The 24,576-nt window shown below is 39.1% G+C and overlaps 1 protein-coding gene across 1 annotated transcript in view; it reads right to left on the reverse strand.

Annotated features, from left to right (window-relative positions):
* MAP1B (microtubule associated protein 1B) overlaps positions 1-24,576 on the reverse strand; it is a 70,441-nt gene that overhangs the window by 17,152 nt on the left and 28,713 nt on the right. The window contains exons 3-4 of the mRNA XM_005488283.4: positions 8,128-8,210; positions 4,483-4,623 (exon numbers count right to left, since the gene is read on the reverse strand). Coding sequence (XP_005488340.1) covers positions 4,483-4,623; positions 8,128-8,210 — 224 coding nt within the window. The remainder of the gene's footprint in view (positions 1-4,482; positions 4,624-8,127; positions 8,211-24,576) is intronic.

The following is a 24,576-nucleotide window of genomic DNA, read 5'->3' on the forward strand; positions in this document are numbered from 1 at the left end:
GGATCCAGGAAACACTGGCCAGTCAGCCTAACTTCCCCTCCTCAAAAGGTGATGGAACAGGTCATTTTGGAGGTCATCACCAAGCAGATAAAAGAAAAGAAGGACATCGGGGCAGTCAGAAAGAATTCCCCAAGGGGAAATCATGCTGACCAATCTGACAGCCTTCTATGATGGCAGGGCAGGACAGGTCAGTGAGGGGAGAGCAGCGGATGTTGTCTGCCTCCACTTCAGCAAGGCTTTGGACACCGTTTCCCATAACATCCTCATAAATAAAGCTCAGGAGATGAGAGTTAGATGAATGGACAACAAGGCAGATCAAGGACCGGCTGAATAACAGAGCTCAGAGAGCTGTGATCAGCTGAGGAGAATCCAATCTTATTCAAACTCTTTATCAGCAACCTGAATGAAGGGATGGAATGCACCCTGAGCAAGTTTGCTGATGACACTGTGGGGAGTGGCTGATACACCTGAAGGCTGGGCATGCCATTCATGACCTCAAAAAGCTGGAGAATTGGGTGTAGAGAATGAAGTTCAACAAAGGCAAATACAAGGTTCTGCATTTGGGGAGGTGTAATCCCAAGAACCAGTAACAGGATGGGGGCTGAACTGCTGGGAAGCACCTCTGCAGAGAATGACCTGAGAATCTTGGTGGATGCCAAGTTGACTATTCTCCAAATGGGTTGTCAAACACTAAACCAGGCTGCCCAGGGAAGTGGTTAAATCACCATCCCTGCAGGTATTTAAGATCTATAGATATGGTGGTGCTTGGGGGCAGAGTTTAGTGTTGAATTTGGAAGTGCTGGGTAAGAGCTGGACTTGATGGTCTTTGAGACCTTTTCCAACCCAAACAATTCTGTGAATTTGTCTTTTCCAATCTTAATGATTCTATGAATCTATGACTCTAAATTTTGTACTTCTGAGATTCCAAGGTCCAGAGCCAAAGAAAGATCAAGGAGAAAAAATAGGGTTAAAAATGCTCATCACTAGTTTGATTTAAAATTCATGGACCACAAAATTTGGAATCTAGAGTAATTATATTAATTTTGCCAGTTTTACTTAACATTCTAGTAGCAAAACCAACTGCTGCAATAAAGGCACAGAAAATATGAATTTCCATGCCACAGTACTGAGAGCCATTTTTTATCCCAGGGTTCTGAACTAAAAACAGTATTTGATGGTCCCAGATAAGGAGACAAACATGAAAAAGTATGACATATTTTACCTTATTTCAGTCCAACAGATACTTTCATTTGACTTTTTTTAACTGACAATTCAGCTAAATGTAGCTTATTTCTGTTCTATTTGCCCTTAACAAAGAGACCACCAAACTTCTATAGAGAAGTAATTCAGATATTAAATGTCAATAGAAAATGTGGCAGCACATCATCATGAAAAATACCATAATCTTCTTTGCAGAGATTCAGTTGTCAGTTCAAGATTTAAGAACATTTTTCACAAGGATGGTATAGATAGCAGTACTGAATAATTGGGAATTCTTGGACCACAAGCTGTATCAACAGAGGAAATTAATACATAAAAGATTAATGACGTTTGATTGTGTTGGATCTCTCTGGGCCTCTCTGTGTGTAGGTCTCACTTTTTTCTTTGTGTTACTTAATTTATTTTTGAACATTTACCAAACATGTAACTCAACAAAGATGCAGCGGCTGTTTTAAAAATACCAGTCCAACCAAGAGATAAATAAAGTCCAAAATAAATATTTTCTACCTTCCTGTATCATTGTTACTGAGTATCTAAACCATTTGACAGGAATATAAATAAATCTCACCAATCTGTCAGATATGGCCCTATCTGAATGACAGCAAATGAAAAAACAAAGCAGAAAGAATAAATGGAGAAAAGGCTGAAAAAGTTAAAAGATAAGGACAATTGGGGAACCATTACTGTTGTTTATTGCAGAATTAAGAAAAGAGAGGCAGCACGGATGACAGCTTTGAAATGGACTTAGATTTTCAAGAGTACTTCATATGACATGTCTCTGAAAAGGGTTGAAAACACATTATTAGGGAGAGCCAAATGTAAAAAATCATTTACTCTGAATAAATAAATCCAAGTCTGTTGCATGCATAAGGAAATAAAACTGGAGTACAGACTGCTTCTCGTAAAGGGCCGAGTTTCTGTCTAGGTAAAAAAAAAATATATGGTAACATACTGGGGAATGAATATACTGTGTCAAGGTTTGGGGTGACTCCTCTCCAGTTTATATTATACCATATTTGGATTTCTGCTTCATGCTTCTAAATTCTGACTTTTTTGTTCCCTGAAGTCGGCATGCATAATGCAGACAGTGTTAAGCCACTGGAAGCCCAGGCTAATGAAAAATTAAAGGACATTTATTCCAGGCATAGATTGTATCTGTTAGGACTACCAAATTCAGTCATGCCTCAGAAAAAAGTATTCAGTGGATTTGAATTTCAAATGGTGACACTAGGCATTGACAGTAACAAAAAGATGTAGCTATTCCTTCTCTTCTCCAAATTCAAAACCACTGCGTGAGCAAAGAAATATACCAGCAAACCTGAATAAACCTTTTTTAAACATTGAAAGACATCTGTTGAGGAATGCTTGAGTTTTAAAGGTGTCTCAATCAGTGAAGACAAACAGTAAATTGGCTGCTCAGAGAAAACATGGTTATTACTTCCTATCCTGAATCACAAAGGTACAACGCATGTGTTGGGCCATGGACAAAGAAAGACTTTCATGTTTTAGCTGCTGTTGCAGAAGCAGGGGAATTGGACATTTCACTCCCTCCCACATAGGATAAATTGAAAAACCTGCTTTCAGGCTTTTCCTGAAGAGAGTTCTGCATGTTAGAGACAGATTTCTGAATTAGACTTTATACAAATATCTCCCAAAGTGTATTTACTTATTTGCAAGCACATTCCTGACCTTAGTTCAGGTTTGGCCCAGTGAAGTAAAAATGGGCAGAGGCCAGAAACACTCCCACCTTACATGGTCATAGAATCAGAGAATTGTTTAGGTTGCCAAAGACCCTTAATATCATTGAGTCCAACTGTAAATCTGTCACTGCCAAGTCCACTAGGATCAGGACAGCACAGTAATTCTTTCATCTCATCACCACATAGAAAACCAGTAGCCAGTTTTTCTAGACCTTTTTTCCCAATTATTTATTTTCAATTTTTAATAAAGACGTTGCACACGTGAACTGCAGCAAGACAAACATGATCTTTCTTTGGTTTTTTGAAAGCTTGCAGACACACTGAGACCCCGAGGCTTCAGAAACAATAGGCTGGAAGCCAGCACTTGCTGAGAGCCACACCAGCTGGCTGGTGAGCACACTGGCAGCCACAGAGATGAGCCAAATGAGCCTTACTCATAGCCCACGGGAGTGTGTCCTGAACACCCACTACTGCAGCAACCCCACAGCATCGCCAGCTCACGGCCAACCCCCATCCTCCCACTTTCCAAGCAATAATTTTGTTTCCTAATGGTAACAGTAGTATTTGCCCCTAGTTTTGCATGCAGTCATAATGTAATTATATGTTGCTAATTAGGAAGACATAAAGAACTTGAGCTTGTAATTTCATAGAAAAGTAACTCTGAGAAGTGCCAGTGAATTTTATGTGCCAGGACTGTCCCAGGGAGCAGGAATCCAGCTCTTTCCTCAACCATTTGCTGAACAAAGAGACTTTGAGAAAGATCAAATGGATACAGTAAGGTCAAACTAGAGCTCATGCAAACTATGCTATTTCAGCGCTGAACTTTCAAACCTCAGCCCACTGACATGCTTCTAATTAATAGTGGAAACTAAATCTGTATGGATGCAGCCATATAGTAAATATATACTTTATATGGCAGCCAAATTAAGTGTGACAGCTTGTTTACTATGGATTCCTGCCCTATGGGAGCTTTCAGACACAGAGCATTAAGTAAAAGAGCAAAGTAACAAGGAATGAAACAAATGGTAAATACTGGTATATTTAATGCTTATCATTTTGGTATGTAAAAACCACAAGTTTTACAGATTCACGGGCCATATTTTAGACACTACTATAAAAAGTTAAGCAGGTAGATGGTGCAAAAAATACAGTTATTCTAACAAACACCCTCTGTCTTATTAATGCCACTTGCTAAATAGCCACAGGCAAGAACCTGGTGTCAAGTTTAATTTGACTATTTTGTATGTACACCTTAGATTAACAACCTGTGTATTTTAAACACAGGGCTATCTCCTTCCATTTTTAAGGATTCCTTGATTTTTTCTTTCTGGAAGGTGTAATTTAATTTCAAATTAATATTCAATTATTTGGTTAGGCAATTTACATTAAATCTAAAGAAAAATAAAAAAAACTTTTTGCAAGAAAGCCTGTAATAAAGAGTAAAGAGCAGCAGCACCAGGCTGCCTATGGTAAGTAACTCTAACAAGACAGACACTTTTAGCCTTCCTAGGAATCTCAGCCAGCATGCAACAATGCATGGAAGACACTTTTCTAAACATACCTCTTGATCTGTGAAGATCTCAATGAAGTTCTGGAAAGAGAAGGACCCTGACTGAAGAATGAGTTCTCCTGTGTTTTCAAAGCACTGGCCAGTTAGAACAAGGAGTTTGTGCCTTGCAGCATCTGTGATCATTAAGCGTACCTAGAGTGAAGAAGAGAAATACATCAATAATGGGAGTGACCACGTGTTTCAATAGTCCAGTGAGAACACAGAGTTTATTTCTCCTAATTTACAACCAGTCTCTGGAACAGGACTCCCAAAACATTATGGAGTTATACTGCTGCTTACAAAAGACAATGAGAAAGGGGAAAACATGAAAAAAAGGAGGGGCAAGATGGAGTTAGAAAGAAGGTCTGAAGAATAAACCAAATTAATGACATGAAAAAACCAGCAAGGAGCAGAAGAGAATACAACTTGAATGAAGAAAACATCATTTTAGCAACAAACTTATTCATAGTACAGTTCTTGGTATACTTTTACAGAATTGTATCAGGACAACCTTGGTAAACTATTTAAGAGCACATGCTTGCTTTACTTGACCCTCACTACAGCTACTAATTGTTCTTGCTTACCACTCCCAAGGGGAAGATTTATGTGCAGGCTAGGAGAAAGCCATATATTCTAAATTTAGGAAGAAAACTAAACAAAACCTGTGTAAGATTCTATATTGTCAAGTAAATACTTTGCAAATACTTCAAAAGTCTTACCCAACACTGAAATACCAATTCAGTCTATGGTAAGCTATGAATTTTAAGTGCACTAATTCCTCTATTAAGGAAGAAATAAATCAAACCCGAACAGTGATTTCAGAACAAGGCTATCCACATATTAAACTAATTGAGCAAATGAGCAGAGCCCATCTGGGCCAGCTCCACATGATAATGCACCCAAGCTCCATCTCCATGGAGATGACACAATCAACTCAGCTCTCCTAGCAAGATATTCTTTCCAAGGTTTGTATTGATTGTTAAGCAATCAATTTCTCTAAATAACTCTTGTGAATGCCAGGAGGCTGAGCCAGAGAGGCTTAACTTGAATCTCTGGTGAACAACTCACGTTTCTAGTACAACAAGAAAACACACATTGGAGAGTATGTATCTCAAAGAAGATCCCAATTCTACCGTGTCTTCACTCTTATTTTATTAAATAAATGACCCTGATACTGAGCAGCAGAAAGTTCCTTTAGTTAAACATAAGGACTAGTGCTGGTGTGCCACTGATTGCACTAAATAATTACATATTCAGAAATATAATGTATGGATTTAATGTATCTATTTCTATTTCAGACAAAAATATAGATAAGTGCAAACATTTGCCTGATGTGCATTACTCAAATCTTCTCTGTTTTCACTCTATTAAAACTGTATCAGAACTGGCTTCCTTTTCTAAGTTTTCTTTTGTTGCTGCCAGCAGTGCTTATCAGTTTGGCTTATCAGGGTAAACTCATCATGTTTTCCAACAGTAAAACTACTTCCTGACTTGTCAATCACTGAAATCACTGATATTTGACTATCATATAATTCCCCTTCAATTTTATTAATTGACAATAAAATACATTCTGCAGAGTTAGCAAACTATGCCAAGAAAGTAAATAAATAAATATTTGCAGATTACAGATCATAATGTGTACACATGGAGGACCTTAAGAGACACATAGATTTGTGTCTGGGTACAAATAAGGTTTTTTGAAGAATGACCAGAAATTTGTCTCCTGATTTCAAGACCACTTAATTTTAGAAGAAATACTGCAAGGTCATGATTCTGTTCAGTTTAACTGCTGGTTAAAGTTCAAAATTTGTTGAAGGAAGTGCACAGCAAGATGTAGGCTCAGTCAAAACAGAGATTAAGATGGAGTGTGAACAGAGACCAGCACATCAGCAGATCAGTGGTTTCCCATGATATGGTACATATGATATGGTACAGTCACAGGAACATTAAAGCAATGGAGTAGGGACTTCCTAAAAAGGGTGTAAATGTTCATTGGGGTTTTCTTCAGGAAATAACAATCTCTCTCTCTTTGGGCCTCTTTCTAATGGGAGGTGTTTGGCATTTGACAGGACATGACAGGAGCTTTGGGCACCATCATGCGTGGACTACCACCAGGGTACCAGGTGTATTGTATTTCTTTCTAATTTTTTTTTTGTTTGTTTGTTTGCTTGTTTGGCTTGGCTTTCTTTTTTTATGCTGCTGTTTTACTTTGGTTTGGTTTTTGCTTATTTGTGTGTTTTGTTTTTTTCCTGAGTGAATAGATTCCAGTTCTTCCTCTGGTGAAGTCAGAGCTTCAGATGGTATATCTCTGTCTCTCCCAGACCCACCCTGGAAATCTCTGATATTAAGTTCTATCTGCCATAGTGAACAGACAATGTCTACTCCAACCTCTGATTTAATTCTGTCACCTCTTTTTGATGGTCTCTTTCTGAATTGTGTCTATTCAGAGCCTTGCTTAGCCAGCCAAGTTAAATCTCATCTGTCTGACTGGGGCCAGTTAGGCAGGATGAAAGCAAAGATCACCTCCCACAGTTTTGTGAGATGAAATTTACGGTAACATAGCCAAACATCTTCCAGAGCCAATGGAGTAAGCCCAGGGCTCAGAAATCATTAATGGGAGTAGATCATGTTCTTCTATGTAGTCATCCATCAAAGGAATGACAAGCAGCAGTAACAGAAATAGCATTTCCCAGCTTTTGGCAGTTTTTCGTCTCCTCCACCCCTTCACAGATGCACACACTTGATGGCTTTTTACTCAGAATGAATCCATAGAGTTGCTATCCTGGTGACCCCCCTGTCCTTACCAAGCACCTCTAATGGCTTTTAAGAAATTTTCATGCACTGCATTTTAGTAAGTAAGTTCCCATTGACTAAGGTGGCTTTTTAATTTCTACAGGTTCAGAAACTTCATTTGTTTTGGAGTCCTTTCTTCTGTTTGTGTTCAACATCATTTAACAATTGACAGCAAAATAGTTTTTTCACCAGTGACCACCAGCAGAACTGCTTTATCTCCCAAAAGAAATTAGACTGTGGCAGCACTTCCCAGCACAGACCAGAAATGCAATTATCCCTATTATTTCAACCTTCTCACTAGCTAAATGAATCAATTTTGTCTTTGAGCTACACAATCAGTTCTTTGACTCTGCTGAGTTAATAAGGAAGAGGCAGTCCTCTTATGGCCACTCTCCAGGGTTCACTAATCATGTCACATGCTTTTTGAAGGACAGATAGATCAAACTAGAGTCACCACCACATAGCTGGTAATTCTCTCAAACCCAAAAGCTTAACCACAGCTGCCTTCACTCCATCAAGAAGAGAATTTGATGCATTATGAGAAAAGGCATGCTGGGATCAGAGGCATGTTTCTGTCCCATGATTCTGACAATTTGTTAGGAGTCTGGGAAACCAGGAAAAGATCAAGGGATGTGTGACATTTTTCATTATATTTATTCAAAATATACCCTTTTATTCACAGTCAGGACCTGCTCTAATCGTCTGCTAAAACTTTGAAAAACAGTATTGGAGTTTGTCAGCCTCTAAGCTGGCAGGCAGTGACTGATGCTCCATAATCACCTCAACTACATCTGCCTCAGTGCCCTCATCATGTCCACCTAGTGGAGCCTTCATGACATGTTCAACAAAGTATTTCTTACTCACCTCAGTACCAACTGCTTCGTCAGAGGGATTGATGAGGACTACAGTTTCTAAGACATCACTTCTGTGGTGAAGAATCTTCTGACCTGCAAGTGCAGAGAGGAAAAATGAAAAATTAAATTCAACCGTTGCGGTATAGACCAGGACTTTGCAAGAGTTTGCTGTGTATCTCATTATGTGACAGCTCTCTGGCTGACTTGTCTGAAGGACTACCTATAACTCACCTTGTTCTCACAGAGCTGGTGCAAGTAAGGGAGTAACCATCATCAGCTGAGCATCTGGCCCCAACAAATCAAGTGAAAACTAGAACCCATGCTGCCAAAATGCTCCCTTCAGCCTTCCACTGGTATTGATTAACACTGGGACACTGCAAAAAGTTCCCTGTGGGGATGGTTAGACATTTGCCATGCTGCCCTACTTTATCTCGCTCCTGCTTACAAAAGCTGTAGCAAGCAATGTCAAGCAACAACAGTGACAGAGCATAAAAATAACATCTAGGTCCTGAATTAGAAAGTCTGGGCAAGTTGGGAGCAGCCTCACAGCCTACTGGCTTTCACACTAACTCTGTCTCTGTATTTAATAGTGATATTCATCCGACTGGGAGTGAATGCCAGAAAAACAAAATAGAACTGTTGATCCCCCCCCCCCACTTATGTTAATTGGCAAGTTCTTATCAGGGTCTCTCTCTGTGATAATTGCAGTGAGATTAATTAGCACTGGATTGTCATTCAGAAATCCAGACTGGTAATTAGTCCAAAAAACCAGAAGAGCCATCCCTTCTGAGCAAACTGCTTGGCGCAGTATTAATCAATTAAAATAATTAATTAGGTTTAAAAGGGAATACAGGACACAGACCTATTTGCCAACTTAGAAAATCTCCACTGTAAAGAGACGTAAATTAACAAGACTGAGGACAGTCAGGCTGAAAGGAGCTCCACATGCCTGAGAGCATTGTGTGAGAGAAAGGGCAGCCAGCCATTCCCACCGTGTCCCTGCCTGGGGCAGGCTTGGTGCTGCCCTACCTGCCCCAGCGATGCCCTCTTCCTTCCTCCCTGACCTGCCTGCACCAGCCCCACCTTCCTCCTCCTCCCTGCCCCCTGAGCTGCCACTGTGCTGGGTCTATCGCTGCTGCTCTGGGGAATCTCTACATTTAAAAGCAAGTGAGCATACAACCAAAGGATAGAAAGTGATGGAGAAGGGAAATAGTGTCCTAGAGTAAAATGTGAGATAGGGTTGTAATCTATTCTCTTGTGCGTGACAGTGCCTAGAAACTTAGGGACAAACATCTACTTAGTTTGAAGAAACCTAGTTTTCTTAACATACATTCTTTCTGCTATGCTTCCTTGAAAGAAGGATCCAAATTATATATTACAAAAGGGGAAGAGGGCAAGTTTCACTCCCTCTGCAACATCCAGTTCTGATATTACCCTTTGTAATTAATTTTATTTTTAGTTTTGCTTCCTTGCCTATCAGAAATGCACATATAAAGCTGCAGTCAATAAAACATCCAGATGGTTCTGTTACCACAGACTCCTTCAGAAGATGCTCTGCGGTCTGATACTTTAGTTGTCAGATTTCCATTAAATTAAGAGATTAGGCGGAGTTTATTGAATCTTATCAATAAGGAAAGGAAAGGAACCCTTTAGGAGACACTGAAATTTCTTGTGTAATAGACAACTGGTGACACTGAGCACATACTGTGCTTCAGGCTAGACTAAGGTTCATATATCATTACACATGAACACATTAAACACAGGCAGAAAAGAAATGCAATTAGCCACATGCAAAGTTAGACAAAAATGCACATTTCTTTCATTGGGCTCAAAGCACATATTTTGGATTTAACTGAAGCTGCTCCAAGTCGTGTGTCTGTGTAGCTAGGAAGGATTTTACCCGAGGAGTCACAACTCCTGCTGACCAACACCAGTGGTGGTTACTTCCATCCTACCAGACACCCTGTTGTGGTGCTTGTGTGGGTTCGTGGGCCCTGAGACTGATCTCCAGGGGCAGGCAAGTTGTCTGCACCACGTGCATGGTGCCCCCTCAGAGATGCACGTGTGACTGTCTCCCTCTTCAGCTACTTGGGATGAACGTGTTACTGATTCCCACACAGGGTGGGGACCCGGCGCTGGCAGGGTGTGAGTCACCATGAGGGCTCCCATCCCAGGAACGTCTGGGAAGTTTGCAGCTACTTGCTGATGTCAGCAACATGGTCCCATGTCACTGCTTGACAAATAGGGGAGACTTTGAAAAACTATTTGCAATTTTGTAAGAGAAATGCAGGCTTGCTGCCCAGACTGATATCCTGGGATGCTTAGCTCATTCCCATGGGAATGGTTTTATCAGGCAGAAATTAACTATCACAGTGTGGGAGCAGAAAGCAGCAACAGCACCTCATAAACTGGCAAGAGACAGTGACTTGGGAGAACCTGAGACTTGTGTACATCTGGGGTTGCTTTACTGGATTTTTGCAGCCTCTCTCTACACATGACAGATAATTTCTGTGACTTGACAGAGGAAGGAAGGAAGATACTTCCACATTGCACAGAAGTGGATGGGTTGGTGGATTTTACCTGCCTACAGTTTCTAGGAAGCAAGTCAAAGATCCTTATAAAGACTTTAATAATATTGTTTGTGTTTGGAAGAAATCCAAGTATCTGCCTATCTTTTATCTTTATTAATTAAGGCTTCAAATTAAAGACTGATATGAGCAAAGAGTCTGGCAGCTGTTTGATTCAGAACAAGAACAGAGAGAAGTAAATAGCGTGTGAAATTTGCTTAAGATTGCACTCATCAACCTAGTTTCTATGGCCATAGGATCCTTATGCCCCCCTACTCATCCAAATATCAATGAAATCTATTGTGTGATTATTGAGACGGGGCTGGTGTTAGTCACATTTCCTAGAAAAGTGACAGAACAGTTTTCTTAAATTACACAGTCATGTCAGGCAATCAAGCAGCATGAACATGAGAGACATTTTTAACAGTAACTATGTAAACTTGTGCAAACACAAAGTGCAAATGAATGGCAAAGGAAAGAAATCAAGTCCTCATTCAAGTTTTGTTTAACCAAGCATCTCTACTGACACACTTTTCCTGGGCATGCCTGTGCAACCCAGGCCATGGGTGTGCCTGCTGTAACAGGCTACTCAATAGAAGAGTTTCCACCAGATTCTCCTGTCACTCCAGGTAGAAATCAACATTCACTTACTCCCTATCAATACAATTCCTGCACAAAGTAAACACAGAGGAAGGAGGCAAATCCTTCCTGCCGTCATTCTCGGCAGAAAGGGTGAAAGGAGTATTCTCCCTGGAAGTATGCCTTCTCCCTGAAAATGGTAACCTGATCTGGCATTCAAACGCATTTCTCTGGCAACTTTAACCATCTCTCATTTCTCATTGTACAGAACTCCAAAGCCTGGTTTCACTGCCAGGAGGCATGACTGTGGCAGTGTGACGTCAGCCACTGCGCTGGGTGGCATTCACAGATGGCACAGCCCGCAAGGCTGGCTGAGGGAACTTCCCACACACCCTGAACGTGCAGTGACCTCCCTGCACCGAGAAACCTGCACTGCTCTGCACTTGGAAGGAGCTTCAATGCCCAGGTCCCCCAGCTGCACCTGGGCTTGTGGAGGAACTCCCAGACATTGAGGGGAGAAATTCTCCAAAATGAACCATAAAACATCCATCCCTAAAATTCTAAGGGAAGCTTAGCCTCTTGAAAAACAGTATTGGAGCTTGTCAGCCACCATGCTGGGAAGCAATAACTGGTGTTCAAGAATCATCTCAACTGCAATCTGTTTCAGATTTACCAGGTCTGATGAAGGTTATTGCAAGGTTATCATATCCCTAGCACAGTAATCCAATAACTAATACAATTTAAGTAACTTCAAACTGCTCACTATTTCATCTGCTATTTCTAGTCTGGACTTCAAATTTGTCCTCCAAAATCAGATATGTTAACTTTGGGTTCTTTGTGGTTGTTCTATATTATCAACAGAGCACTCAAGAGTCTGGACATCTGATCATCTGATGGTTGCTATGTCTTGTGCTAACTGAACAAATCTATTTTTCCTTGTTTTCAATGCAAAGATCAAGGGGTATAAATTGTCAAATAATACTGTAATAATAATACAATAACACAGTAATTGTGACCAGCCCCCATTATCCTATCTGCCTGGAGGTACTACATGGCAACAACAATTTCAGACCACAGAGAAAGTAACAAGATAGCCTTTTATAGCAGACTATCAATTATCTGAAGAAATCTTGCATAAATTATATGGAGCACTCCATCCTCTTCACTTTCTTTGTTGAGAAAAGGACACCAAAGCATGCTAAGCTTCCTGCTGAACTAAACTGCAAGCTGGAGAAATAGGTAAGTTTCCAGCACTGAGAAAAGCAGTGATTTTACAGAGTCACCAAAGCAAATTTTGATGCTGTAAAACTCTGGAGTTCTGTATCTGCAAGTAAGAAGAAAATGATTTGCAGACCTGATGAAGAAACAGCTGTCTACTATCCAGGGACTGGACTACAAGAACAGGACTTCACAAAGCTCCTTCAGAAAGGTCTGAAAGCCCTGCAGGTGATGCCAGGGCCTGTGGAGGGCAATCATTCAGTCCTGTAACTAGCTGACACAATGGGGTGTGCATAACACAGGCATAACTTCATTTATGCCAGAGAAGATGGATTCACTGCCTCCAGGGCTCAATTCAGCCCAATGGCTTCTTAAATTTAGGCTGTCATCAAGGAAGGTATAATAATTTTTTTTCCAGCTATAACTCCTATAAATGTATGAATATCAGAATATTTTACACATTTCTAGGTGAAAATAAAATCCTGCTAGGATGCCGAGCTGATGTGACAGCTGTGAACAAATCTAATAATGAGTTAAAATTGCTGAGCCCTCTGATGGAGACAAAGGTTTGGAAGAATGACACTAACTGCAAAATGTGACTATTTTCCTTGCCATCATTTAAACCTGCTTGCTCTGGACATGATGGTGGGTTCAGATTCATATCTAATGTTACATGTTTTTTAGAGAATTATGTGTTATCTCTGCAAAGTTAGGTTAATCTTTCTTGCATCTGATCAGCTGGAATGCCGAACTGTGTTGTGACTGTCCAGAAAGCATAAATTTCTAGTTTATTTTCTCCCTCTGCCCGCATAAATGGAATTGATGTTTGAATTTCATTTGGTTCAGCTGCAGCCTGGTGATGACAGTTAAACATTCTTCCTACCCACATCTGACTTGGAACAATTTATTAACTACAAGTCCTGAGAGGCAATATGTCCTGCATACTCCTGTATTGTATTTCTTAATTTTTAAGCTCAGATTTATTTAATGAAATAAAGCCCGTTGCATACAATTTCATTTTTGTTTTCAGCTAAGTCCTTATCTGTCAGATCTCTTTAAGGCTTATACCTTCAGATAATAATAGAGTCCTGAAAGTGGGAGGCTAGACAGAAGATGATTATGCAGTCTGAACAGTGACTGCAAGATTCAGCCTCCAGTTACTGTACTCAAACCCAGTTAAACAATCCTTGCTCAGGACTCTTAGACAGCAGTGAGAAAATGCAAGTCGACCTATTGGCACTAATTTTCAGAGCTGGATTCATATTTTCTGCCTCAAACTTTAATCTCTAATACTTGCAGACCTATGAACTGAGCTGTGCTAGGAGCTGTTGCAAGAAGTACAAGTGGTTGCAGGGACCTCACTGCTCTGAAACCATTCACTCTGAAATATCCTGAAATTAATTCAAGACATTACATCACCTTTTCCACACCCTGTTGATCAACAGTCTAATTGTGTCATCTTTCCACACTAAATATTGATTTCTTCCATGTCTGCCAACTTTGTGTGGCATCTAATCTTCTGTCAAAATTCATCAAGTAGAAGCAAACTGCCTTTTCACTCCCACCTGTTAGTGCTGGGCAAATTAGTACTCTCAACTCTCATTTCTCACCTTCAGAAAATGGTATTTCTCACATAATTCTGGATATTTGACAATTTCAGGACACTATGGACTTCTAAAGCATTAAAAATCAAAGACTACCTTGAAAAGTTGAAGCAAATAATTCTGAGTAAAATAACAAGAAAAGTTTACATATTATCATTTTAATGTCTACTAAAATAGATTTATCTCCCAAAAGAGAAAAAACCGAATCAAGTAGCCTAGGGATTTCATTATTGATTTCACTGAGTCTCTGGAAAGAAGTGAAATTTAAAACCAATACTTCTGAAGACCTCAATAAAATCAGAGTCAAAAAAACCGCACTTGCTGTTTATATGCTGCACTTGCAACAGTAGTGGAATCCAATGCACAATAAATGGGCTCACCCTCGACTTTGCTTAAGAAAATATATACTAAATAGTCAGGCAAGAGCATCAATTTATTGAATTAGTTCAGCGACAAGTTACTGCTGTGGAACATTAAAATTCATTACCAATGGTAAAAAAGACCAGCCTCTTAGTGAAATAGGTGGCAATCTGGTTGTTGGAGTACTTCTTGGATTAGGAAATCAATTTGATTTCCTATGACAACCAATTATTCCCAATAGATAAGATTTTATATTTCTGGTGAAACATTCAATATTCTAACCAGTTGTAGAGACAACAGAACTGTGGCAACAGTCTTTGCTTTCTCATATGATGCCACAGTCTTTCATGGCTGTCTCTGAACTCAGTAATTTCTCTTCTTCCATTGACCTGTGTACTGTACAACTCTGTACATGACAAGTAAAGCTTAAATCCCAGTAGCCTTGTACACAAGTATTTAGCAGCACTGTGATTTCAGCAAGAGGACAGCAAACACAGGACATGAATATGAACTGGACCACCTGGAATTATGCTTTCCAAAAGGAGTCTGCAGCTTTATGATCCTACTCCAAGAAATTATCTTCTGTGATTACAGAAAGAGGAAAAAGAGGAGTGTTTAGAGAACAGAGTAGTTCAACATCAGGGCAGAAAGAGATGAGTGATGGGGGTTCATTAGAGGGCTATGCAATGTTCCTAGCCAAGAACTGCCCTAACCAACATCATGGCTGTAGTCAGTGTAGCTTTGAGCAGACAACACTTCTTTCCACCTCAAGTGTCTGACATGGGCTTTCATCACGAATTCATTTACCTGAAGCCACTATCTCCCTCATGAATCACTCCTCCAACCTTGAAACATGCAGTTTCAAAGATGCTAGAGAACTACTCAATTCATAATTGGTTTGCCCTTTCATCCTTTCTATATGAATTGTAAAGCATTTTCCATTATTTTCAAGGTAACATATGGCATTTATTAATGCTCCAGATAATTAAAATTTAAGATCTTCCTCCAAAATATTCACAGTTTCAGAGTGGCTTCCTGAAATATATTGCTTAATTGTGTTGCAGAATATTTCCACATATTGGTTTTGTAGATACAACTCCACAGACACTGTGATCTCTAAACAACTACAATTTATTTTATCTTTAGAACAGATCTGATAAGTGTGACAGAATTTTAATCCTATGAAATACATGTAGGGAAACAATTTCCAAGGTCATATGGAAACAGAAACATGAAACTTTTGAAGCCAGCTGGAGTGTTGTAGCTGGACAATCCTTTTGGCTCTGCAAGTACGTCACAATTTCATGTTTTTGAGAATACTGATTATTTAAAAAGCTAAGCTACACATAATGGATTTTTTATTTAATGGACCCTGTTAGCTATTTCCCAGAGCTGAAATCCTTCTATAAACTATTTCCCTGACTGTTACGATATTGATATTATTTTACACTAACAATGTAATCACTGCAGACCTTGAAACCGTAGCTTCAAACAACAGAAAACAACATCCAGTGAACTTTGCAAGGAATTTGTCAGGGACTATCGAGACAAAAGCCAAGCAATTTGATCTTTTCCTCTTGCAGATTCTGCATGGGACAAAATAGAGGCAAGCAGGTAGGTAAAAGTGAGATTCTCTCTGAGCATTTGTCTTGAGTTACATATCTTTAGATTACAGAAGTAATAATCTTAAGAAATTCTTAAGAGCAAGATACTAAATTAAAGGCATATACACGATGGTCAGCCCTATATTTTTAGGCTTTTTCATTGTCTCTCATTAATCCCTCTCCTACCCTTAAATCTCAATTACATGGAAAATAGCATTGCTCTAGGATGCACTGCGGAGCTGGTCTGGAGATTTATTTTTCAGCAGCACAGCACAGTGCCCTAACACTGCATAGAAACTGGCAGCCAACACGCACCGGGATGGGAGACTGCAGCAATGCAGAGCTGACTCATGAGTCCTGAAGGTCAATAAAAGTCCTCAACTGAAATGCATTTGGGAGGGTTACTAACCAGGGAGAGAAGGAGAGGTGTGCAACATCAGACCTCTTCCACAACCCTCTCTGTCTAGAATGAAGGAAAATTTCTTCTTTGAATTCTGGAAAACATCTTGGACCTTGGAGTTAAAAGTATCTGGAGCAGAGCAAACCACTTCCCATTATAATTTATTTAAAATAGTTACTGCAATGTGATATTTAACTTTGGTCAGTTATTCAGAAAAGGAATCTCTCACATCTCAATTGTCAAATAGCCAAATAAAATCTTATTTAGGAAAAATGCTACTTCTTTCTCAATACCCCTGTCTCATACTTCATGATTTATTGAACACATCATATTTCGTAATTCACAGGACTGGTTAGAAGCATAAATGCTTTTTTGTTATATCAAGTGACCGGTATATTCACATTACAGAGAAAACTGTTTACTGGGCTGTTAAAGGTGCTAAGCAGGTTTTTTCCACCAAACACGCTTGGCACTCTTTCCAAGGGCTGCTTTTTATGGGAAAAAACCAAGCCCAACCAACAAAACTAGCGGACTTATTTTAATTACTTCTTAAAACAAAGTCCGATTATGCCAATCTCCATTAACTAGCTTAGCATCTACCTAAAATCCAAGTGTACTCTATAGGAATATTGCCACTGAGGAATGGAAATGGTTCCTTCATTATAAAGATCTGCTTTTGAAATCAAGCTAGGAAATATCAGCAATTATGGTTCTCCTTAGTGGTATTTAACCAAGTAGCCAAGACCCTTCCTTATATTTCAAAAGAATACTCAACAACCTCAGTTAAATTTATTTTATTTCCTTTCAAATGTTGCCATTACTAAAACCTTTTCTTTTTACATCCTTTCCCTTTACTTCCCTGTGCTGCAGTGCCTGGCTGCACTGTTCAGCCCACAACATCCTGACTGCCAGGGGAGGGAAGCCTTTTCCTTTCCTCTGCAGCACACTCTGCAGATGCTTCCTTGCACTTCACCGCAACTCCCACTTTCATAAGGAAAATGGAGCACAGCAGCATCAGGGAAACTATGACGTAAATTTAAAATGTGTTGCAAAGGGAAAAATACTGAAATATGTATTTCAGAAAAAAATTATTTCAGAAGTTTGCTTTTCCTCTTCCCAGACATCTTTATCTGAGTATATTTTTAGTCTTTTGCATCTCCTTAGGGAGAAGTATATGAATTTTGATCACTTCAGAAGGTTTCTGTTAGTGTTTCTAAATTGCTGCAGCCTTCTTACTAATGGGTTTTCATCACTATAGCAGCTGAGGCCAAACCCAAAGCTCCAATTAGAACCCTCTGGAGAATATTTCTGGGTCTCAGTATCATTACCTTACATGCAATTAAGTTTTAAGTTCATCTGCCATTCCTGTTGAAAAATCTGACAAGTCAATACAACCTATAAGGATGTCACACAGAGGAAATCCATTCTTTCCCTCGAGCACATTTTCTTTGCCATGTATTTATTAAAATTTCTAGTTTAGATAAAATTTTTATTCTTCCTCCTAGTTCAAATCAGAGACAATTTCCTCACCTTGACAGCCCATGAATAATGAATGACAGATTCTGTTTGCAAGCACTACAGCTGTTCTCCGAGCCTTGCACTGCAGATTACTTTATTTTGCAGTATTTTAAGATCACATGTTTGAACTTTCCTATGGTGTGGGGATCAGTATATTTTCTTGGGAAAAAACCCCACAGTTAATAATCCACCCTTGATCCCTGTACTGTAATGTCTATTATGTACTAGAAAACCCCTACATTGTTTGTCAAAATATCTTCTTAAACATAATTTACCTAGTGGAGCTTTTTGAAGAACTGTGGAGTTCTTGTTCCTCAAGTAACATCACAGCTTTAGTGCTATTCCACGAACAAATCATAGAATCATCACAGCCGTATTACAGAGGAAAAATTGTATTTTTTTAATACTTGGGTTTATTCTTGTGCATTTGAGGAAACTGGAATTCTGTTGAATGTAGCATTACTATCAGCTAATTCACCAGCTGTGGAATATCCCTGAGTCTCTACAACCACTACAGAATATAATAAGATGCTCTGTTTGTAAGCCTTTAATGAGAACTAGGTATAAGCTTTTCCCCTGGCAACCACCCGGCTTCCCGGCTTCATAGCAAAACTTGCCCAAAGCTTTTATTCTGCTTTACATATAAACAGTGTTGCTAATCAGTTTCTGGATTAAATTCACTGCCCCTTTCTAGCAGCAAATGCTTTCCTGGTCTGAAAGAGCAGAGCAACTGTTCCACCCAAGGTAGAGACAAGAGAGAGCCTCTTAAAAACATCCAAACCCCTTCCTCCACTGATTCTTTACTGAATGTGTGCGATTCTTCACTGTGATGGTTTTATACAAACTGCAAATATAATATGAAATCGATTGCCTCTGTGTACAATACAGGCAAATACTATTAATTAATGCTAGATTTTACAGAGAAGAAAATGAGAAGGCACACCTGTTTCAGCAAAAAGGGAACATTCTTTTGGGTTTCATTTCTGGAATTAAAACAAGCCATAAAGTAGTCCCTCCAGTCTTCGGCGTTTAGTTTTTGGATGATCTGCTTAAGTACAACCAACTGAACTACATTATAAAGCAGAAAAAGACAATACTAACTTCTAATTAGATTATCAAAAACAGGGAGACTCTTTTTGTTTATCAAAAACAAAAAGCCAGCACATATCTTCAGGAAATACAAACCCATATTCAAACATTGTATTGCACAGGCAATGTCTTCTCATACCTAACCTCTTAAAATTTCACCAAACAATTATCCTTACCAGTGGCTGAAACTGTAACAGCAGAAAGCAATGCACAAACAAGAAATAGTGATAGCCCATTTCCACTGATACAAGAAAAAAATAGCCACCAACAGAGGTCAGAGGACTTGAAACTAGAAATCAATGAACCAGCAAGTGTGACAGCAAAAACTGGTCTTCTAAATGACATAGTGGAGTGATTCCAGAGGCCAGTCAAGCATCAGTTTGGATGTTTTTATTTCTTGACTGGCCCTGTATTGTCTCCCTATACCAAATTCTGTGCAGAAGGATGAGTGAGGAATAAATCTAGCTCTGAAAATATCTATTTTAATCCTCAAATGTTTAACTTGTTAAATCTTTTTCTCAGGAAGAAGTAGATGCTCCCAGAAATTGTTCAGGCAGCCTCTGAGCTGAGGAGGAGATGACTATGTTGCAGGCCTTAATGGGAGGATCCTTTTTGCTTAAGCTTAAGCAAAAGCATTCACAAAAAGCATTTACAGGAGGAAACAGAACTCACACCTGGCAAAGCATTTACTCCTGTGTATGCAAGAACTGCTGCGGAGAACTGTGTCCTCTCTAACCTGATAACAATCCACTAAACTTCCAAACAGGCCCTGACAATGCTCAGCACATATCAAACTAGTTGAAAATGAAATCAAAAAAAGCAAAATCTCACTCTGTCACAGAAAGCAAAACATTTAATTAAATATGAACTCTGCCTTAGATTCTGTCTCTTGCAGCTAAGTCTTCTTACCTTTTACTTAATCTTCATTGTTATTTTGGAGCCCCTAATCACCTTTTATGCCTCAAAAACACATGAAAGGGGCTTTTGAAAATAAAACCTCTGAAAATACTTAATATCACCTAGTAGGAATAGTCATACAATTTTCACCTGGTCTTTGTGAAACTCTTAGAAACCTCTATCATACTATGATTGCTTAAACTTCCAAGCTTTATTCTTCCCTTTTTGCGCATGCTTAACTCCTGTTAATGCCAAATGAGAATTATGTTCATACAACAAAGATTAAACTCTTTCATTGTCTAAAGGGTGCTATCAGCCCTGTGCTGCTTCAGTGAAAAAAAAAAAAGCCTCAAGGATATTGCAAATACTATGGGGAATTAATCTCATTACACACTACTAATAGCATTTGTGGCAGTGTTTGGTTCTTAGATCAACCATAGGTGACCACCTGGTGCCTGGTAACTAGAAAGCTGCTTCCACAACACATGCATAGACCAGGCTCTTCTTGGGAGACTAATCTGTAAGCTGCAATGGCTCTAGACTCCTTACACTTTCTCTCCCACTGAGAAGAACATGTGTTTTTATTTTCAGTTTGTATATTTTTAACTGAAGGACAGAGCTTTGTGAAAAAAGCGGGGTTTTTTTTAAAGAAACATGGGTTCAAATACAAAGATTTTTAGTTATGAATTAATACATTGTGATGCTTTCCAGGGCAAACTTCATGTAGACTTGTCTTCTTGAGTTACCAAATGATTACTCGATCAGATTCACCTAGTCCTTTCCAAAAGTAAAATTGCTGCAGGGCTGATTTTAAGTACTCTTCAGGAGAACTTTCAGTGAAAACAATCACATGTGTAAAAGACAAACTAGGATACTGAAAAATACATGAGATGTCGCTTTTATTGGTCAGCATTGTCTTGTCTGTAAGTATTGTAGAAGATAAGTATTACATTTACAAAGGTATTTTTAACTAGGTTTTCTTAGTGTATACCAATTAAATTAAAATCAGCAGGGTCATGCTGACTTAAAACAGCCAGCGATCTAGCACACAAATGAGTTTTACTGCAGATTTGAACAGAAAGGACACAGTCACTAAGCAACTGTTTGCAAGCACCAACTGAATAATTAAAGCTGGTTTCCTCATACAGATGACACATCATGCTGTGAAAAAAAATTACCTCTGGCGACTCTTGTTTCTGTATCTGAAACCTAGAAAACTTAGGGTTAAAACACAAAGAATGGTGATCACCAACCTTTTAAACAAATTTCAGATTTCTAATCACATCTGTCAATTGATACAGAGTAGCCTCCAGCAAAGGACTGCCAAGATGACACATTTCTAAGTGTCAAAACTGAAATCTATAAATGTGTTGGGAGAGTATTTTTAATAGAGCTGATGTGATTTTACAGGCATACAGCAATTAAAATACAATTCTTCCATTTCATGCATTTTAAAAGATGTCTTGTATCCATATTCCACCTGGGGATTTCATAAGGACATGGACAATTTATTTAAGTGGTATCTCTTGAGCAACACAGAGTAGATACTGGAGATACAAAGGTTCTATTTAAATCAGGGGATTTAAGTTTTTGGTCTCCTCCCCAGCAAGCTTCAGGCTTTGCCTTTGCCTCTGTGCACAGACTACACTTGAACATGTGCTTATGGAGTTCTGAAGTCTGAAGGCTCTCACCTGTAGCCCCAAGGGTCATACTGTTGAAATTATCTTAATGATGTATCTCCCTGATAAAAAAAAAAAAAACCAACAAAAAAAACAACTGGGAACACAAGAGCCAGAAAAAAGAACAGGTCTTGGGAGTTTCTTAAAGGACAAAATCCAGATAACATTGAAAAAATGCTCAGCTCTCACATAGTTGAGAACGAGACAATGTGGTAAATTTGGTAGATAAATGATAGTTTTGTGGAAAAATCTGAACTATAAATTATCTACCAATAACAAATATCAATAATCTACATTAGGATTTATCTAAGTCTCAAAAATTCCTGAAGGCTTTCACCTCAAAAATTCTGCAGAACACAAAGTGGCAAAAGTGGGAATTTTGTACCATTTGGCAAGACTCCATGAGGATATTAAGAAGATTTAACAGCATGGCCTTGGATAGGCATGCACAAAAGAAGGTCCATATCAACATACTTTGAAGGAGACCTCTAGAAAAAGCAACAGAAGCACATCTTCCTGACTCAGATATGATGGTATACCACTGTGTATTTTCCAAGAACAGTAGTGGAAACATTCAGTGCTTATCCTAAAGCTGCTTGTATACGCCCAGTTAAGAGGACAGAACCAGAAGAAGACCCATTTACTAATCTGCATGCCCTGGGGATTTCACGAACACAGTGAGATCACCCCTGATGACAGCAGGTACCATCCAGACAAGAGAGGTCTTTGTACTCTCAGGAGAGTGTCCATTAGGAACCCACAAGGGAGATTGCACCCCTGTTTTGGAACCCACCCTCTGTGACAACCAGCAGATTTACTGAGGTGAATTTACTTCCTCATTGCTTCCAGGAAAAACCTGTTGGGCCAGACCCATGCTTTCCAGTGCTTTAGGAAATCTCTATAAGGGTATAAATAAATCAGATTTAGATTTCAAAAAAAAGTCTCTGACCTTGACCCCCCCCCCCCCCCCCTTAATTCACACTTTGAGGGTGTCAGCAAGATTGCTGGATTTCCAACAGGACTTCTTTGGCCTCTTTTCTCCAACTAATGTGAGAGACTGCCCGTGCTGTTGTTTTTAAGTGACAATGAAGCATGGAATATAGTCCAATCAAGTTCTAAGCAAAACTAATGTCTGGTAGTATGACACTAATATTTGATTTGTTCATCAATAAAACCCTCATAATAATATTTACGGCTGAGGGAAAGGTTCCCCTTTTATATGCCAAAGAATAAAAAAATTATATTAAAGAATCTTCAGAAAACTGGCACACTTATTTGCAGACTGTCCTTGGACTGGTTGTTATAAAACAAAACCACATGTTCTTTGGCATAGCTCTCATTGTTTATAGATTTAATCTGTTTACTGTTAGTGAGTATTAGATGTTGATCTGCAACTTCAAACAAATCCCTGTTGTTCACCGAGGTGAAAGCATGGGGACTTATACTTTATATTATAAAGACTCAGCATGTTTTCTCTTATTTAAAAATATTTATAAAACATCCCATGCAACTCTCCTTTGAATTCTATTAATTTCTTTCATTTACTCAGGGATACTGAGAATTCAATTGGCATTGCAATATTTCATTTAATGCAAGAAACTTTCACAAATACCTTATCATATTCAACTGAGTCAGAGGAGAGTTCTCAAAACATTAAGGGCTCATTTATATCTTCAGAGCCTATGTCAGTTTTCAAGTCACGTCAATTGTATATGCACACCAAGTGCGTGGAAAGGATACATTCATGAGCAAAAAATAAATTTGTAGGTCCGACCTTATGTTCTAATTACACTGATGCAGTTATCTTTTCCCTCATTTGACTTCTATGTAATAATATTCCTATGTAATAACATATCTATGAGATGGTGCTTCACTCTCATTTTCTCTGAATGTTGCTCTATGCCAACATTCTTATGCTCACCCATTTTCAAGTATCTGGGTACTATCTACTCCACTATTATCAGACTTACTGTATATGCCATTCTTCATCCATATGCAATCTTACAATTTCTACAGTGCCTTTCTTTCTGTTATTTTCATCTCCAATAAAAACATTAATTTCTTATCTCACCATCAGATAATATATTAAACAATAGGTTCATTTAAATTTAAATTACAGATTGCAGTACATCTCCACAGTTTGTGTGGCAGTAAATCCTAAACCCTTCTGAAACACAAAAGGTCTTAATTCTGGCTCTGAGTAACTTAATTTCAGTGTTTGAATCTTTCCTGTTCATAAACCCAAGATGTGAACACCAGTCACACAAATTGCACCACTCAAGTAGTCTGACGGCTTGCAAGGTTCTGTCTGCATTTGGCCAAATCCAAATTTGTATTTGGCCAAATGCTGGGTACATGTAGCTCCTAGTGGCTTGGAAGGAAACAGGAAAGCAGTAAGAAACGAGATCTGGGCAGGTTTGGCTCTCTGACCTTTTAATGCAGATGAGATGTCCAGTCCCACTTCACACCATGGAATTTTATCTCCTTTGCACCACCAGCATCACAAAATGTTGAATATGTTTTTGCTAATTAATTACAAAACTGCCCTCATTTCTTCACTCATTCCTTTCTCTTCCTGAACCTTGCTTTCTTTCTGTCCAAACTGTAATTTTCACAGACAAGAACTCACATGAGAGGTAAGTGAACTGACACAAACATGCAATATAAACAAGTAACACAAAAGCAGCACGAGCTGCCTGTGAGCCCAGCATGCATTAGGTGCGCTGAGGCTAAGAACACATCCAGGACATCCAGAACATTCTCTACCTGTCAGTCTCCCAGCAGAGTGGACATGGGCAGCATCAGCACAGCCAGCCACAGCTGTCACTACTGCTTATGGCCAGGATAAGGGCTCATGCCTCAGCTATGGAGACCTTCCTCCTTGTATCCCACTCTGGAATACACTAAGGGAAAGGAGACCTTTGTGAAAATGTCCCTGATAAAG

The sequence above is a fragment of the Zonotrichia albicollis genome, chromosome Z (assembly GCF_047830755.1).
Source record: "Zonotrichia albicollis isolate bZonAlb1 chromosome Z, bZonAlb1.hap1, whole genome shotgun sequence".
NCBI lineage: Eukaryota > Metazoa > Chordata > Aves > Passeriformes > Passerellidae > Zonotrichia > Zonotrichia albicollis.